General features: G+C 42.1%; 1 protein-coding gene across 2 annotated transcripts in view; it reads right to left on the minus strand.

Annotated features, from left to right (window-relative positions):
- KCNN2 (potassium calcium-activated channel subfamily N member 2) overlaps positions 1-7,855 on the minus strand; it is a 138,026-nt gene extending 130,171 nt beyond the window's left edge. The window contains exons 1-2 of one of the 2 annotated variants that reach the window (XM_003788910.3): positions 6,144-7,855; positions 5,418-5,513 (exon numbers count right to left, since the gene is read on the minus strand). In XM_003788910.3, the coding sequence (XP_003788958.2) occupies positions 5,418-5,513; positions 6,144-7,397 (1,350 nt within the window). In that variant the 5' untranslated portion in view covers positions 7,398-7,855. The remainder of the gene's footprint in view (positions 1-5,417; positions 5,514-6,143) is intronic. The other variant, XM_023512692.1, reaches the window with a different exon arrangement.
- Between the last annotated feature and the right edge of the window lie 10,474 nt (positions 7,856-18,329).

An 18,329-nucleotide genomic window follows, 5' to 3' on the forward strand; every position in this document is an offset into this window, starting at 1 on the left:
TAACGCACTGCTAGATATTACAGAACAGATGCAGGGAGGCCTGCGGGGGGCATGAGCTCTGTCCTTAAATAGTTTTTCACGAAAAAATATTTTTATTTCCAGAAGGACAGTAAACTTTTTATATTCCAGAAAGCCAAAGATCATAAAAATTCCTGTTTATAACAACCAGTGTTGACAAAGCTGGGGAGGAACAATGTGTGAGGAAGCAGGAATCTAAGCCCTAATGACCTTTCTGAAGGGCCAGCGGGTGACACCTTTCCATCTAAAATGCAAACTCCCTTGGATGGAACAATCTTACTGCAGGAAACTTACCATGTGTAAATACTCGAATTAGGAGATTAAAATAAATATACAGGGATTTTATTTTAGTATTGCTTGTAATAGCAAAATCCTAGAAAACTCCAAATTGCCTGCCAGCTCTCAGCACAGGGCTGGTAAAGTAAACCACAGGATATCCTTAAAATAAGATCACATGCACCTGCTGGAAAAGAAGATAAGTTCCTCTTGCTAATGAGGAAACACCTCCAAGATATACAAAGAAATAAAAGCAAGCTATGGGTGTATAGCAACCCATCTAAATATGTGTTGAAATTCCATTTTTGAAATTCCAAAGGACATATAAAAGACTTAAGGATACCACTGACAAACAGGACTGAGATAATATAGAGGGTGACTTTCACTTTTTAAACTCTACTGCATTTGCTATTTTATTAATAATACATAATACACAGTAGTTTCTGCATGGTCTGCAAGCACCTGCTTGCTCTCTGTAAGAGTGGGGAAGTGAACTTTCTCTCTAAGACTTCCCATGGCAAACCAGGGAACCGGCTGAGTGGGGGAGGGGTGGCCACTCCAGCAACCCAGGTGCCCGCTTGGGCTATTAAAGTCCCTGGTTCTCCTTCACTCCTCTCTCGTTTATTTGGTGCTAATGCAGGAGAGAAGAGAAAGGTTCGTTTCTGTTCCTCCAGTTAGAGAGCTACAGAGTCCATCTCTGAAAAGCTAAAAGATGACAAGTAGTTATTCCATTGGCAAAAGATGCTAAAGAAGAATCAGAGGGTTTTCCCCAATGCTGTTTGTTATAAATCATCTCTCTGTATCTGCAGGGGACTGTTTCCAGGATCCCTGTGGATAACAAAATCTGCACATACTCCACTCCTACAGTCCGCCCTCCAGAACCCACATTCATGGAAAGCCAGTCCTCTGTGCCCATGGGTTTCACATCCAGTGAATACTGTGTTTTCAGTGGTGTCTGGTTGCCCAGGGAGAACCTATAGAACCAATAGATATGAAGATCCACTGTATTTTTTGGAAAAAAAAAATCTGTGTCTAAATGAACCCAGGCAGTTCAAATCCATGTTGCTCAAGGGTCAATCACATATTACAAAACCAGACAAGTGAAAATGTTTTCCAGTCCCAAGTGTCATACTAGCCAATTTCCATGAGAATGAGAAGGATCAGACATCAGTCCAAGGGGCTGTCTTTTCCAGCTTATAATCTTCTGTTTGTCTATATCAAAATGATAACTCTTTCAGCTAAAATTGCTTCCACAAGAAAAATCACAGTAAGCCCTAATGTTGAAAAGATAAAGTGAAATCTGTAACAAAATTTTCTGATGTTGAAGATCTTAAAGAGTATTTGAATTTTGTTTTGTATGTATTCTTTCAGAGAAATGTCTCTAAGAGTGTAGGCAGAAAGAAGGGTCATCAAACATTATGCTTCTGTTTTTCCTATAATTTGACCTTGAGACTTGAACTGCAGAGGCTACTTATGTAATATTGAGTGACCTTTCCAGATAGTATAAAAACTACTCCTATGGTATTGTTCTTTTGTGAGATAATCACAATACACAGGCATTTATTAAAGGTGGTCTATTTATATCATATATTCCTTCATTCATTCATTTTTGGGCTTTACTGATAGATCTAGAAAGCAAATTCAGTGTCAGCCTGAAAAAAATCTAATATATACTTAGCTGAAAATACACTCTCACTAAATTTGATTCTGTGTAAGTATTAGTACCAAAAAAAAAACAAATGATTTCATTTTTGGTTGCAAGGTCTAAAAGTAATTATTGAAATGAACAAAGTATGCCTGATGCATTGAGCTGTCTGTGGTACTGAAAAATGACACCAAAGCTGAAATTTATTGAGCTGGGTTCTCACCAAGCGTCCTCATCACACTATTTTAATTCAAGCACTTCCGACCATGACTCACCTGAACCATCCTATTTTGCCAGAGTGTGTATAAACATTTTCTAAAAGGTCACACTGACTTGCTTTCCAAGGTTCTCCATGAAAATGTCAGGGCCTCCCCAAGCTTCGTTAAGCAATTCCGGTGGAAAGAGAGCCAGAGCATCAGCTGTAACACGTACTTTTCCTGAACACAGTGAGAAATCATATCATGTACCAGAAACCCACACTAGCTAGCTGATACCATGTGATCATCGGATCGATATGCTAAAAAGCAAAGAAAAACTATCAGTTCAGATTATGTGTTACATCTAAGGATGTACTATGAATGGCAGCATAATCCTGCTTTTGAGTTCCTTAACTCAAAGCTAATCGATGCATTTGGAGTTGTCTGCAGTGAACTGAGAAGTGCCCAGCAACTTAAAACTTCGTAGGAAGGAAAAATACACTTACAGCAGTGACATCACTAAGTTAAAAGGGGGAAGCAGAATTCATCACCTTCCACACATATACATGAGCCTGTGCAGTTGGTGTCACTGACTTTTAAAGTGAGGTGTTTTGACAGCACTGTGGACTCTATTCTCTGAATGAGTTAGAGCATTCCTACTCTTCTCTGGTTTTTGACTCAGGACTCCTCACCTATGTTTATCCTCTTCCTTGTTCTTTTTTTTTTTTTTTTAATAAAAGCATCTCAAATGAGAATTTAGGGCTTCAGGTTGTGGAAGAAATCTCTCTGGACCAAACATGGAACGCGAAAGCTGTATCCAAAATAACTAAAAGGTATTACCCAGTTATTCTGAAATTAAGTGCAGTAGGTTTAACAGAAATCATGATATACAAAATAAACTGAACATAAAAAACCCCATTCTGCACGTACATGTAGCCCAACAGTGAAGAATCTCACTGTGCTTATTCTCTGAAGGTAGGTCTGTGTCCTTATTTTCTTGCGCTGGTTATACATGCCCTAATTAATAAATCTATGCATCTGCATAAAAGTCCTCAAAAGGAGCCAGTGAGTGGCATGTTTTCAAGCATGAAATCATCCATGACAACACAATTTCCCAAATGTTGTTACTTCTGTGAGTTTCTACAGTTCTAATATGGAATCAGTTTTTTGGAAGATACATAATTACCACTCGGTAACTCCTCTGAGGCTCCCAGGAGGCATTTCGAAAACATCTCCCAGAATTCTTAAGAAGTCAGTGTTTCCAAGACACTTTGTTCTTGATGTTAATACCAGCAAATGTCTTCCCCCATGAGTGCTTGTTTAGGTGTGTCATTTTCAGAAGAAATAGGCAAAAGTGTTTAATAAAAACCAGCGAGTCTCTCATTTCAGAATAAAGTAAAACCACTCTAGCCTTCAAGCAAAACGTTTTTTTTTTTAAGTTACTTGATTTTTAAAAATATGTCAGAACATTTTTGAAATAATCTTTTCAATCAGACCCTATTCATATACTAAACTTCTGGATTTAGCAAAATATGTGCGAAGAAATATCCACATTTCTGGGCTTTTAAGAGGCAGCAGCAGGCGAGGCAGGAGGCGGAGTGGACTGGAAGGTAGGGGACAGGGTCTGTTCTCACTGTGCGGGGCTGGTCTAGTGCTGTGGCCTAGCAAGCTACTCATCTCGCCTGACTTCAATCTGTAAACTGAGTCAAAGGACCTAGATTGTTCCTTTCAGCTCTATTGCCTACGCTTCAAATTAAAATTAAAAAAAAAAAAAGACATTGCTTCAAGGCCTTTTGGCTAAGATCACATGTAATAAAATGAAGAAAAGATAAACTCACAATGTTTAAGTTGTATTTTAGTATCACTTTAAAATATATGAAAGAACGTCAAAAGCCCACCATTATTAGTGCTGAATGAAAGACACATCTGTATAAATTATTAAATTAAAAAAATTTAAATGAGTTCGTCTTATTTTACCAGTGCAATTTTATTACTTATTTCTGAAGACTCTCAAATTCTTTTGAATCCTCACACTCTAACCACATCCTTTCAAAAAGACATTCTTCAAAGTTTTGCAGACAGGAGAGCAAGATGAAGTAATTTCCCTCCGCCCTCACATGTTGTCACGTGCATCTTTATTTTGTTTGGGCAATCATGAAAAGATATCTCTTCCATACCTAGTGTGTGTTGCTTAACTGAAAATTTATTTAACTTAAATTAGTACTAAATTACTTAAATGGCAAGTCCTATATAATCTTCTGAAATGAACAGCAGTCAAAATTAGAGGCAGTCTAAAGGAAGGATGCCTAAATTTGAGGGTTTCATAGTCCCACCAAATTTGTAACAACTGCTCAAAAAATAAAATCATAAAATACATGGGTGTACACTCAAACTGGAAAAATCCCAATCTCTCTGGCTTTTGAAAACTAGATACCTTAACTCATAAATCTTAATATTCCTTTCACTGTAGACTAAGATGACCCATCCGTTTTAATAGTATTCCAATATGGCAAATAATAGCCAGATTTAACAGCAGGGCTCCTGACTACAATCAAATACAACTAAAATTTTCCTAATAAAATAGCTCACAAGGGCAATGACCTTAACTCTTAAATTACATTTTGAAAAAAATAACTTACTGATTGTAGCTATGAATCTACTAAACTACTAGATATTTCGAATGTGCATTCTGAAGTGAAATGATTGTCTCTAAGAATCTATTAAAACTATTAGACAGACACAGAATTTGCTTTCTTAACTTACAACATTTTTTTAAATGTTAAGGCATACTAGAACAGTAGCAGCTATCCCATATCTTATTTACATAAATTAGCTAGCAACTCATGACCCTATCTTCTCTGTGTTCCAAAGAGAAGATACATATTGACACAATCTCCCATAATGACGCACTCACTAGGAAAAGATGTCTCCCAGACATACACAAGTTTACCCCAGATTAGGGCTAGTGCATAACTGCCCTTAAGGAAGATGATCCTTAAGGGCTCTGTGACTGATCTGGGGAAGAGGATCTACCTGAAAAAGCGAGAAGAAAATCGTCAGGGTTCAACAGATACACCCCAGAGACTATGGCATATTTATGGGCTACACTGTCTTGTGCTGTGTTTAACTTCTGGAAAGAACAAGGCAGTTGCTAGCGTAAGAATGTGTCTTCCATAAGCACAAGCAAGGACCTGAGGCCTGAGGAGAAGTCTCTGCTGCCTGCGTCTCCCCAGGCTGTGTGCACAGCTTTAGCCATTCATAAACAGCAGAACCTAAGTTACCTGTATTTCCCTGGCGTGGTACACGATGATCAGACCGAGCAGGATGATCGTGGAGAGACTGATAAGGCATTTCAGAGCTAAGGAATACAGCGACGCCTGCAACACAGCCAGACAGAAGCAATTTTAAGAAAGAAGCGCTTTAAACCACCTCCCAGACCCGGGGGTGGGGGTTGCAGAGAGTCCCCACAAGTGGACCTGAACTAACAGGAGAAGTGGGGGGGAGGGCACCCGTCTTGGCTACGTGATCTTTGCAATCGCTAAGGTGCAAAACGAAGCGAGAAGACAGCGGAGCTGGGAACACGGGTGTTTGGGCTGCCGGGTTTGCGCCATCGCGGACCTAAGAGCCGCAGCTGCTACCCCGTGAAACCTAAGAGGAAGTTACTCCCGAGTTTAAACAGCTGCGGGTTAAAAGGGGCCTCCTAAAAACAAGCACCTGGGGCAAATACAGGTGCTTTCCTACCAACTCCTGTAACCATTGCCCATGCCCAATTGCCCTCACCGCTCTGAACCACCTTGAGAACTTCGGTCGCACGCGGGGAGGGTTCCTAAGAGTTGCCCAGCTGTCTGGGACTGCGCGTCCTAGTCGTGGCTGCTGTGCCCACTGTCCCCGCCGCCACCCCGATCGTCCCGAGAAAGCTGGGGACCCTCCAGTAAAGCATCCCGGCCGGTGCCTATCCCAACCACCCGGCGGCCGGTTCTGATAGGGTGGGCAAGTGTTCAGTGTACCTTGTCGTAAGCGCCCCACGACAGCTCGGTCTCGATGACCATGACCACGATGCCGAACATGCCGAAGATGAGCGCGTAGTCGCTGAGCCGCTTGCGCTTTTCGAACAAGGCGCGCCGGTGGCCCAGCTTGTAGCCGATGTTCTGGTTCTTCTTCTTGCTAGTCTTGGTACCGCTGCTGCTGCCGCCGCCGCCGCCACCACCGCCGCCGGCGGCCCCATAGAGCGCCAGGTTGTTGGAGTTGTTGTGTTCGGGCTTAGACACCACGATCTCGGGGGCTGAGGACGAGGCGGCGGCGGCGGCGGCGGCAGACGGAGAGGACGCGCCGCCACCACCTCCGACGGACGCGGGTGGCTGCAGGGGCTGAGCTTCTGAGTCCATCTCGTGTAGGTTCCGGCGGGACGCGCTCAAGTTGCTGAGCGGCCGCATGACGCCCCCGTTGTACCTGCAGCTGCTCATGGCTATTTCGGTGAAGGGGTTGCTCTCGCGGCGCGCCTGGGGCTGGTGGTGCTGGTGGTGCGCTGGGTGCGAGTGGTGGTGGTGGTGGTGCGAGAGCGGGGGCCCGGAGCCCAGGCTGCCGAGGCTGCCCGTGGGGCTGGCGGCGGGCTGCAGGCTGTGGCACTGGTGGTACTGGGAGGCGGACGCCGGCTGCTGCGCGTACTGCTGCCGGAGCGCACTGGCATGGCTGGACGGCGTCAGCTCGCTCACATTGAGCTGGCTGCCCCGGCGCGAGGAGCAGCAGCAGCAGCACGAGGAGCCCGATAGCGGCGAGGAGGTGCGGGTCCGGAAGGCGCCGCCGGGCGAGGAGGTGCGGAGCAGCAGGGACAGGTTATCCCCCGCCCCCGCCCCCGCCGCCGGGGCACCGGAGGAGGCGCAGCTGTTGCACCGGAGGCATGGGCTGCTGCCGCCGCTGCCCGGCTGCTGGTGCGCGAGGTGCGGGTGGTGGTGAGGGTGCGGGAGGGGCGCGAAGGGTGGGCACGGCTTGTCCTGGCTCTGTTGCTGCTGCTGGCAATGCAGGTGTGAGGAGCGCGGCGGCGGCGGCGGCTGCTCTGGGAAGAAGCCGCGCTGGAACTGCAATGGGGTTTCCATGTCAGGGCTGTTAAAGCTGCAGGGAGACCAGGCGGTGGTGCACCCTGCGCAATGCGTTATGGTCGGGAGCGGGGACTCCTGCTGCTGGTGCGAGGAAGGGCCCATGCCGGCTCCGGTAGAATCCAGGCGGTGAGTCCGATTGGTTGGGCGCACCAAAACAATGGGCATGACATCACCTGCCGGGACCGAGACTGAGTTTGCGGCGCGCGGCTGAGGGGAGCGTGTGTGAGCGAGGGAGATGGGGAGGTGAATCTGCAGGATGGAAGCCCCGGGGGGCGCAGGCCTGGCCAGGGGTAGGGTGCTGGAGCACGGAGATGTCACCTGCTAATTAGTGCGCCCCCAAGCACTGCTGAATGAGGAAAGCCCTCGTGCAGTGTTAGGCAGGCTGCAGGGGCAGGAGAAAAGAGGGGGCGCCTCTCCCTCCCGTGATGCTGCCCCCCTGACTAGAGCCGGACGCGCTGCCCGGATCACCTGCGCCAGGCACTGCAGCACGTCGGGCCACCCGGGCCACGGGCAGACGCAGGGACAGTGCAGACCCGGCCACTTCGCCTGCACGCCTCCTAGGGCTGCAAAACGCAGCCCCCTCGCCCTACGCCCGCATCTCCCTGGCTGACCGGCTGAGAGTGGGCAGCCGGCTGCTCGCCAAGTAACTGCGGGGGCAACGGCTTTAGGGAGGAAAAAGTTTGGCGACTGGCTATGCTAGTGCAGCGGCATTTGGGGAGAACACCGCGGCCTAAGCCCCGCCTCGGCCGCCGCGGGATCTCAGCTAGCCCCGAGCCCCAATTTTCCCCGCCGCACGTTTCGCAAGCCGGGAGCCGGCGCTTTGCGCTCTCGCCCCAGCACGCTGCGGCGCGGACAGGGTTAACCGCCACAGCACTCCGGCCGGGGGAGGGTGGGGCTGGGTGGGGGCGGGGCCGGAGGAGGGGATCCCCGCTGTCGGCGGGAGGAGCCGGCGCGGGCTTCCCGGGTCCCCCTGGCGGGGGCGGAGGGCTTTCCCAGCTCCTGCCTGCTCACATTTGCGCCTACTGCGGAACATGGGGGGCTGGCGCCCCCGGCCGCCTGGTGCTGGGCACCCGCGCGCAGGTCCTCCGGCAGCCCGAGTGGGGAGGCGGCGGGCGGCTTCTCCGGCAGTGGAGAGGCGGCTCGCTCACAGGTCTGGGGGCTGCTCAGCCTCCACCCGCCTCCAGCTCGTCGTCTTCTCCTCTTCCTCCCCCTCACCTGGAGCACAGACACAAAGCAGAGACCGGTCACAAATGCGCAAACACCGAACAGCATCTTTGCCAAGCCCTACTGCGGCGGAGGGTGGGAGACCGGCCAGGCACGGGCTGATTCACCTTGGTAGTCACAGCCTGCCTGGGCAATTATTAATAATGATACCTCGGGCTGCATAATTGCTGCTTGGGGACAATGCTAGAGTTTTGTTAGAGTTAGATATAAAAATAACTTATTGTCTCTCTAATCAACAAATAAAAATTGCATCTCGTGTCTCACAAATTGCCCGTGATGGGTTCTCCTACACGTGTCAGGCGATATGCAAACACAAAGAGCTCGGGGATGCTTTTGAAGGTTCTTTGTTACTGCTCCATCTTAAGTCTTTCCACTTGCGTTTCTTTGTGAATTGGAACTCCCGTGTTACCCAAAAGAGGATGAAAGAAATTGGCCAGCTAAATATTTGTTTCCATTTTAGATTGTGATTTTAACGCATGATTTTTATAATAGAGATTATAATGAATTAGACCAAGGAATTAGAGTGAAAGCGGATCCTCTTCATTAGGTAATTGGAATTCTCAGCTGGATCCAATTTCGTGATATCCTATTCGGCAGCTGCCCTAAAGCTGCTTACCTGGTGTCTGCTTGTAAGCGGGTCTGTGTGCGCGTGTGTGCGCTTTCGGTGCCCTGGGGTGAATAATTCATTTTAGGATAGTCTCTGGACATGTGTTAAGCAGTGTTAATTTTTTGTATTTGCAGGGAGACAGGCCTGGCAGAAACAAGGGGAAGAGGTGTTGTAGTTTCACAGTTTTCCCCTTGAGAATGAGCGCTCAGCCCAGAAATCCCTTTCTCCACGGTCTTGGTATAGAAATTCTGTGGCTAACAATCAGACAGCATTTCATTTTTATAATCAATATGATTTTTTCTTTGTATGTCCAAAATGACCATTCAATATTTAGAATCATGAAGCTCACTGAATTTTTTTTTGGGGGGGGAGGGCTCAGCAGGTACTGCATAAGCTGTGTCCAGAGTGTGATTTAAGAACAATCCTAATATGTAACTTGAATGTAAAATAAAAGCTTTCCAATTAAAAGCTGTTCACCTTCTGCTCTGAAAAAACATGCAACCCAAACACAAAATCTATCAAATGTTTATTAGTACCCTTTTCTACAAATTATATGGCCTCCTTGCAGTTGCTCTATATAGCTGATTGAAAATGTTTGATTTACCCTTACAAACCTAGATACTTCAAAGAAGTGCTATGGTAAATGAATAAATATTTTCATTAGCTGTCCATAAATTTACATGAACATTTACATACATCTCACTCCAAAATACCACAATAGTTGTTACCAGCATTCAATTAGATATCAAGTTCAAGAGTTACTAAAACATCATACAAAAAATAATGGCTGGATCCCTTGTGTCAAATTGACTTTCTCAGATACCAAATTCAAGGCTTCAAATAAAGGTTCCAAAAATAAAATGACAGGAAAAATATATGTATTGTACCTTTTGCCATGTATATTTCTATGCTTTAGTATGGGATTAATTGCTGTACTGCTGATCACGGAGAGACAGTGCTTGCTGAGATTTAGGGCAATGTATATGGAGTTGGCATTTTTTTCAAACAGGGTGCAGGGAGGATGGAATACACAAAGTACATTAGAAAATGGAAATTTGGTCCACAACACCAGGGACTGTCAGAACACCAAAACTTGGCCTAGCCAATATTTTGAAAAAGCTCATAAAAAATTAAGTGAAAGTCACTGTGATGGGACAGACAACGAGAGCATGTCAATCATACATTTATTCCCTTTCTGTTAAGGAATCGGTTGATCACACACACTAAAAAAATCGCTTTTTCTAACAAATGCACATAGAGAGTGTGATTAGCATGACGGTGAGAAGACAAGGATGAAACCCCACAACTTTGTGTTTAGGTTTTAGTCCGAATCATCCATAACTCTATTGCATGGGGCATCTAACCCTGTTCAGCTGTGACAGGCATAGTTAAAAAGTTCTTATTTTCATCATTCCTCTTTTTTTATGAAATAAATTTTAAGCTTATGTGTAGACTTATAAAAAATACATAAACAATTGTTTTTCTGTATAAAGTTGTGCAGATCCATGTGATGTGAAGCGTGACGTAGGCAGTATTCCGCGTGGACAGCGCTTTGCACACACCGAGTTGTATTTGTGAGAGTGAAGGAAGGGGGAAGGAGAGGAAGGAAATGAAAGTTGAGTGAGGGGGAGACAATTAAGGACCAGTAACTTAGACAGATAAGCCTTCAAAAAACCACATTTGCTTCTCTTTCTTCCATTGAGACACGTAAGTGCTGAAATTTCCCTAGATTAACACCAGAGGTCATACTCATCCACGAAATTGCATTTCAAATCTAATCAATTAAACCCCTTTGAAATAACAGGATCCATCATTTTTTATAAAAATTACCTATTTTTTTCTTCCGGTCTACAAAAATTGCGTCCTCCTATTCGTTGTATTTCAACCTTGTGAATACACCCATGCAACGAGACACATGTTCTTAAAAAAATGACTTTCACAGAAAACTTTAGGTTGGGTGTGCTCCTATTTTGTTCAGATTTATATTATACCATTGTTTACAATTCTCTTCTTTATAGGAAGTCTTTGTCTGTGCTATCTCCCTTTGTTGCAACTTAAAAAACAGGACCCTCTCGAATGTTGGTGTTTTTGATCTATTTCCAAGGACAATCAGAGCAGGGGTCAGTGGCATTTGTTCCCTGAATTGAGTGATTAGAAGAAAAATTTTGACCTACAAGATAAACATGTTTTTGCGATTGATTCTTTTCTTTGCCCAGGTGAGTCAATTGCAGTATTTGGTGGTACTGAACACAGAGGTGGTGATGAGATGTAGCCTCTCTGAACTTAGTGCATGCAAGTGGGGAATCGGGATAGTATCAGTTGTTTTCTTAGCAAACTAACAATTCCATGTTTCCTAAAACATAACTATTAAAAGGCCCTTAAAGCACCACTATTCTTATGTCTCCCATAGTAACTTCATAAGAAATATACTATGTTTGGGCAGTGCCTGTGGCTCAAGGAGTAGGGCAGTGGCCCCATATACCGGAGGTGGTGGGTTCAAAGCTGCCCCCAGCCAAAACCTACAAAAAAAAAAGAAAGAAAGAAAGAAAGAAAGAAAGAAACTACATTTGAAGACAACATCAAAATATTTCTATGTATTCTTTATACTTCTAGATTATGATAATAAGGTATTAAGACATACATGAGCCAATTGATAGTTTGCTAGTTTTTAGCAATATCTGTATTTTTAGGAGCTAATTATGTTTGGGGCCTATCTATTCACTTCACTAACTTTTTAAATTTTTCCTACTCTTACATTTGTCTCCTGCCATTTCTCAGCTACTTAGATACCCATAGAAAGACTCAGGAATGCCTGCAGAAAAAAAAAATAAATAAACTCACACTGATTTTGCTAGTTTGCTAGTAGAATCAAATTTCTGATACTTAAATGGATGAACAGGATGAAATTGAGTGTGAGAAGTCTTTTTAAAATAGTTTTCAGATTTCATGAATAAATATCCTGTAGTAGCAAGAAACACACATGCAAATTGAGAAAGTGATAAAATTTAGTGCACAGCATATTCCACTGAAGTTGGTAAAGCAGTTTCTCAGATGTTATTTAATTTGCATCTCCCAACAACCCACGTGGAAGGCAGGGAAAGTTTTACCATCATCTTTGTTTTCCAGGTAAGGATAACATCTGAGATGCAGTGCCTGCCTTCCCCAGGGCCACACAGCTAGTAAGCAGTCAGGAGAAGCAGACTTCAAACACAATGTTCTGAATCTGTCTGCAAGACCATTTTACACTCGGCTTGCTTTTCTCCACTGCAGAATATAGGAACAGACAGCAGTGGCCATCATTACCAGAAATGGCTTGTGAATAGCCTCACAGACATTTCCCCACTGGCTTCTTGGTCTCTGTGATCCTTAATTTTTATCCTCTTGTTGACTGCATTTGATCAACAGAATAATTTGTGAGGATATAATGCAACTGTTAATGAACTAGCAAAGCTGTATGCCTGCAGGTCCAAGATACCTAATTAAAAAGTATTTTAAAAAAATCCTGATGTATATAGACACACTTTTCTATCTACTTTGCTGCCAGTCTAAGCATTCTTAATTTTGGGCAGTATCCATAATAAAAGCTGAAGGTCAATGGCAAGTACTTATTGGCACTAGAAAAGGCCATTTCATCTCTTTGTACAATAAGGGAAAAGGACCAGGTTCAAACTTTTTGCCCTGCAGCTCAGAGGAATCTGTCTGCAGCCTTGCAGGCATCCAGCCTGCCTCTTTGGCTCTCTGTGCCCTGGCAGTCCTCTCACTGCTTCTCCCTTTATGCCAAAAAGGGAGAGAACCAGAGAAAAGAAAACCAGGCTGCATGCCATAAGGAGAGAAAAACCAGTGTGTTTCACATCTAGGATAAAGAGTCAGCAAAAGCGAGACCAAAAATCATAAAAACCAGCCCTAAATATTAGGTGGGTGATCCCAAAAGTTGTATGGCTGCTCAGTGCAAAAAACGTAAGAGGCCTACAAAAGTTATCAAAGATTTATTTTCCTCTGAAATCTAATGTATTTTCCCATCATTATTTTGTTTTATGAGACAGGGTTAGGGCAGAAATACCATAGCTCTTTTTTCTCTTTTCCTGATCACAGCCCTCCCAGTTCCACTCCCAGACCCCTGTGTTTCTGTGTTTTCTTTATTCTTATCTACTTCTTGCCAAAGAAAATCCGAAAATCTACCACCCTTTGTCTAACTTTATATTATTATCTCCCTTTGGGGGACTATTTGTAAATCTCTATCCCCTAACAATTGTCTCGGTTCAAAGAGAAACGTAGTGTCTGTTCATACAAAGGAAATGATCATGATTTGTTAAACATGTCACCAGCAATAAAAGACTCTACATGTAAATAAACTGTCAGAGTTTGCATACTTGTATTCATCAACTAAACCAAATTTTTCTTAAAAGTGACTTTTTTATTCAATATTATGGCTGTTTTGTTTTATGGCTGTAATTCTTAATATGTAAGAATTGTTTGTGTCATACAAAATAATATACATTAAGCAACCTATCATGAAAAACCCCACAACATAGACATACAACATAAACACAACCTAACTCACTATTTGCCCTCCCTACTTAGGATAAGTCCTTCTCAAAAAAACTTTAATTGGTTGAAACGATTGTATACTTTCACAAGTCAAATTCTCTTAGCAAGGAGTACTTCTTGGCTCGTGTAACCGAAAATATAATTAGGGAAGATGTCAATGTTACTTGATTCAGATGTTAAGACATCATCAGTGTTCCAGCTACTTTCTTCAGATAGTTTCTTGTCTTTTGTTTTCCTTTATATATATAGCAGCTTAATCCTCAAGCTAACTTACCTCATAGTAGCAAAAATAGCTGAGGCAGTATCAGGCCTCATATCTATATCTACATCATTCAGAGGAAAGCAGAGCATCCTCTGTTCCAACATTCTAAACAATTCTCTTGCATATCCAACTGAATCAGCATAATGTACATGTTTAACCCTGAACAACACTTAATAAATAGTGAAAGGGCAATGAATGACTCATCAAACAGAAAATGTTGAAACAGAAGTCATTAGAAAGAACCAAGTTGAAAGTAATAATAACCACATGAAAAATTCACTAGAGGGACTCAATGATTCGAGACAACAGAAAAGGAATCAATGAACTGAAAGATATACTGATGAAAATTACGCACTCTGAAGCACAGAGAAAAGAAAGTATGAAGAAAAAAGGGGCACCTCATAGAAATGAGGGGCACTATTAAGTACATCAACATACATAAAATGGAAGACCAAAGGAAAAAGAGAAAAAAAGACCAGAAAATATATTTAAAGACATAATGGATGAAAACTTTGCAAATTGCATGAAAAATGTTAATCTGCATAGCTAAGAAGTTCAACAAACTCTAACTAGGATACACATAAAGCAAACCACACCATCCAGGCACATTATGACCCAAAAGTTGAAAATCAAAGAGAAGAGGGAAAATCTCAGAAATGGTAAACAAAAATAATACGACAAATACAAGGGAACCTCCATAAATTCAATAGCTGACTTCTGATTGTAAAATGTGGTGACAAGAAGGTAGTAGCTAGAATAATATATTCAAAGCACTATAAGAAAAAATATCTATCAACTAAGAATGTTATAACAGGTAACAGTAACAAGAATGAAGACAAAATACAGATATTTCCAGAGAAACAAAAATTGAGAAAATTTGTTGGTAGCAGACCTGCCTTTCAGGAATTGCTAAACAAAGTTTTCAAGCTGAAAGTAAAACCAGATAGCAATTGGAATCCACATGAAAAACAAACTATGCCAGTAAAGGTAACTATGTGGGGAATTACAAAAAAGATAATTTCATATTTTTTCTCTTTACTGATTTAAAAAGAAATATCATTAGGGCAGCCCCTGTGGCTCAAAGGAGTAGGGCACCAGCCCCATATGCCGGAGGTGGCAGGTTCAAGCCCAGCCCTGGCCAAAAACTGTAAAAAGAAGAAAGAAATATCATTAAATAATGTGTATGCAATTCTACATTTGAGTTTATAATATAGAAATATATTTGACAGTAACAGCACAAAGGTACAAGTAGGAGTAAAGTTGTACTGGAATAAAGAAATGATACCAGATGGCAACTTAAATTCACAGGAAGAAGTGAAGAGAACAGAAATGATAATGATAGAGGTTAATATAAGAAACTCTATAAATGTATGCTGACTCCCCTTTGTACCATGCAAACAAAAAACTTAAGAGAAGTGGCAATACTACTGTCAGTCAAATGGACTTGAAGAAATAAAAATGTAACTGGAGACAAAGAAAGAATTTTAATGAAAAAGTGACAATCCATCAGGAAAACATAGTTATATATATGTGTAAAAATAGAACCCCAAAATGTATGAAGTAAATTGATAGAAATGAAGGTCAATTAGAAAATTCAGCAATAATAGTTGGAGACTTTAATACCCACTTTTGATAATGGTTATAACAGCTATACAGAAGATTAACAAGAATGTAGAAACCTTTAACTACACTACCAACTAAACCTAACAGACATTTATAGAACACTTTAGTCATTTATAGAACACTGTTGCCCAATAACAGTAGAATACACATTTTTCTCACACATACAAGGAACATTCTACAGGATAGATGATATGCTAGGCCATAAAATAAACCTCAGTAAATTAAAGGAATTAAAATTATACAAAGCATACTATTTAAAATTAGACATAAAAAATGAAATTTGAGAGATCTGCAAGTATAGTCCTTTCTCCAAGCAAGATATAAAATTAAGCACATGAAAACAAATGCATATCATTAACCCCTAAAGAAATGCAAATCAAAACCACAATCAGACACCATTTCACACCCACTAGGGTGACTACAATCAGAGACAGATAAAAACAAGAGTTAGTGAGGATGTGGTGAAATCTGAGCCCTTGTACACTGCTCATGGGAATGTAAAATGTTACACAGTTTGGCAGTTCCTCAAAATATTTAATGTCAAGTTACTTTATAATGTAGCAATTCCACTCCTATGTATGTATGTATGTGCTCAGGAAAAAAACATATATACATTCACACCAAAACATGAACATGCACCTTCATTGCAGCATTATTCATAATAGACAAAAGTAGAAACACTTCAAGTGTACATCCACTGATGAATGTATAAATAAAATGTAGCACAGGTTGAGTTTCCCTTATCCAAACTACTAAGGACCAGAAGTGTTTCCAATTTCTGATTTTTTCTTTTTTGAATTTTGCAGTGTTTACATATATATAATGAGATCTCTTGGGGATGGAACCCAAGTCTAAACCCAAATTCACTTATGTTTCATATACACTATGTATACATAGCCTGAAGGTAATTTTATACCATATTTTTTAAAGTTCATGCATGATGTTTATGTATTTGTTGAACCACCAGAAAAGAAAGGTGTCCGGTATGGAATTTTCCATTGGTAGTATCATGTGAGTGCTCAAAAACTTTCAAATCTGTGAGCATTTTGGATTTGATGTTTTTGGATTGGGGATGCTTAGCCTGTATTTCTTTATGATAGAATATTATTCATCAGTAAAAAGAAGTCAAGTACAAATACATGCTACAACATGAATGAAGCTTAAAAACACAAAGAAAAGCCAGTCACAAAAGACAAACTGTGGTATGATTCCATCTGTGACAAGTGTCTAGAATGGGCAAAGCAATCAACAATATCTTTTTTAGTTTTTGGCTGGGGCTGGGTTTGAACCCACCACCTCTGGCATATGGGCCTAGCACCCTACTCCTGTGAGCCACAGGCACCACCCTCAACAATATCATATAATAGTGGTCCTGTTGGGCTGGAAGAGGGGGATAAATCAGAGACTTAACACTGTTAATAGCTACAGTGTTCCTTTGTGGTATAATAAATAAAAACATTTTAAAATTGGTTATGTGATGATACACTGTGAATGTACCAAAAACTACTAATTTAAAGGGTGAATTGTATGGTGTATAAATTCTATTTAAATGTAGTTGTTAAAAACTGATGGGTGAAACCCCCAAATAAAACTAAATGCTAAAATAAAAGTCTCAGCTTAAAATAATTATTGATGCCTTTGATATATAAGATTAGAAAGGAGCATGAAAAAATTTCCCTAGGTGACATAAATGACTATCATTTAAGAATTTTAAAGTATTTGAGGATCCAAGATTTTTTCTTGTGACTCTCTGTCCAAATGGTTTATAAATCCAAATAGAATCATGAATCAATGGATTTCTTATGAAGAACTTCAGTACCTGAGTAAGTAGTGGCATTCTATTTTATTTTTTTTGAGACAGAGCCTCAAGCTGTCCCCCGGGTGGAATATCGTGGCATTACAGCTCACAGCAACCTCCAACTCCTGGGCTTAAGCGAGTCTCCTTCCTCAGCCTCCCAAGTAGCTGGGACCACAGGAACCCACCACAACGCCTGGCTATTTTTTTGGTTGCAGCCGTCATTGTTGTTTGGTGGGCCCGGACTGGATTTGAACCTGCCACCTTAGGTGTATGTGGCTGGTGCCTTAGCCACTTGAGCCACAGGCGCAGAGCCAGTGGCATTCTATTTTATAATAACTGTGGAATGTATCTTTCTCTTAATAATGTATAAGTAGTAGGTCTAGTGTTTTTATTTTATTTTAGGTCTAGTTTATTTTTACTGAATTCTATAATTAAAAATCACTGTCATCAAATGATCCTAGCACCTAGTGTGAAGGAAGTAGGACTAAATCAGTCTCTGAAGATGCCTGGTACTGGTTACTTGTGGCCTTTAATTAATTTTCTCTGTAACCTTTTAGTTATCCTATCACCCTTTGGTATCTCAGACATACAGTCAGATTGTAGAGGATACCGGTGGCAATTTTGGAAACACATGCTTTCGGACTTGAGGGCTGATGGCAAAAGTACACTCCACACACAGCCTGCCACATGTGGTTTGGCTGTTTGAAGTACACATCTTAAAAGGACTCGGCAGTCAGGAAGACATACCTGAGAAGGACTGTGTACCTGGCAGGGGTCTCATTTGATACTGACAGGTGGCCGCAGCCCAGTGAGCAGACTCACTTGAGCACTTACTTCAAAACAGGGGCCGACGGAGTGAGGGGTCCTCTTAGGAGAGCTGAGGACACAGCTGGACACCCTCATAGACTGTTGTCCAGGGAAACTCAGAGGTTGTCTAGGAGAACTCTAGTTTGGGAGTAGTGCCAGACCTGACCACTTTCCATTATTACATGAAGAACAAGTTTGCTGAGTTTTTCTTTCTGTTTGTGCTTTTTA

Source organism: Otolemur garnettii, unplaced genomic scaffold (assembly GCF_000181295.1).
Source record: "Otolemur garnettii isolate 467f Iridium unplaced genomic scaffold, OtoGar3 scaffold00030, whole genome shotgun sequence".
In the NCBI taxonomy this organism is placed as follows: Eukaryota; Metazoa; Chordata; class Mammalia; order Primates; family Galagidae; genus Otolemur; species Otolemur garnettii.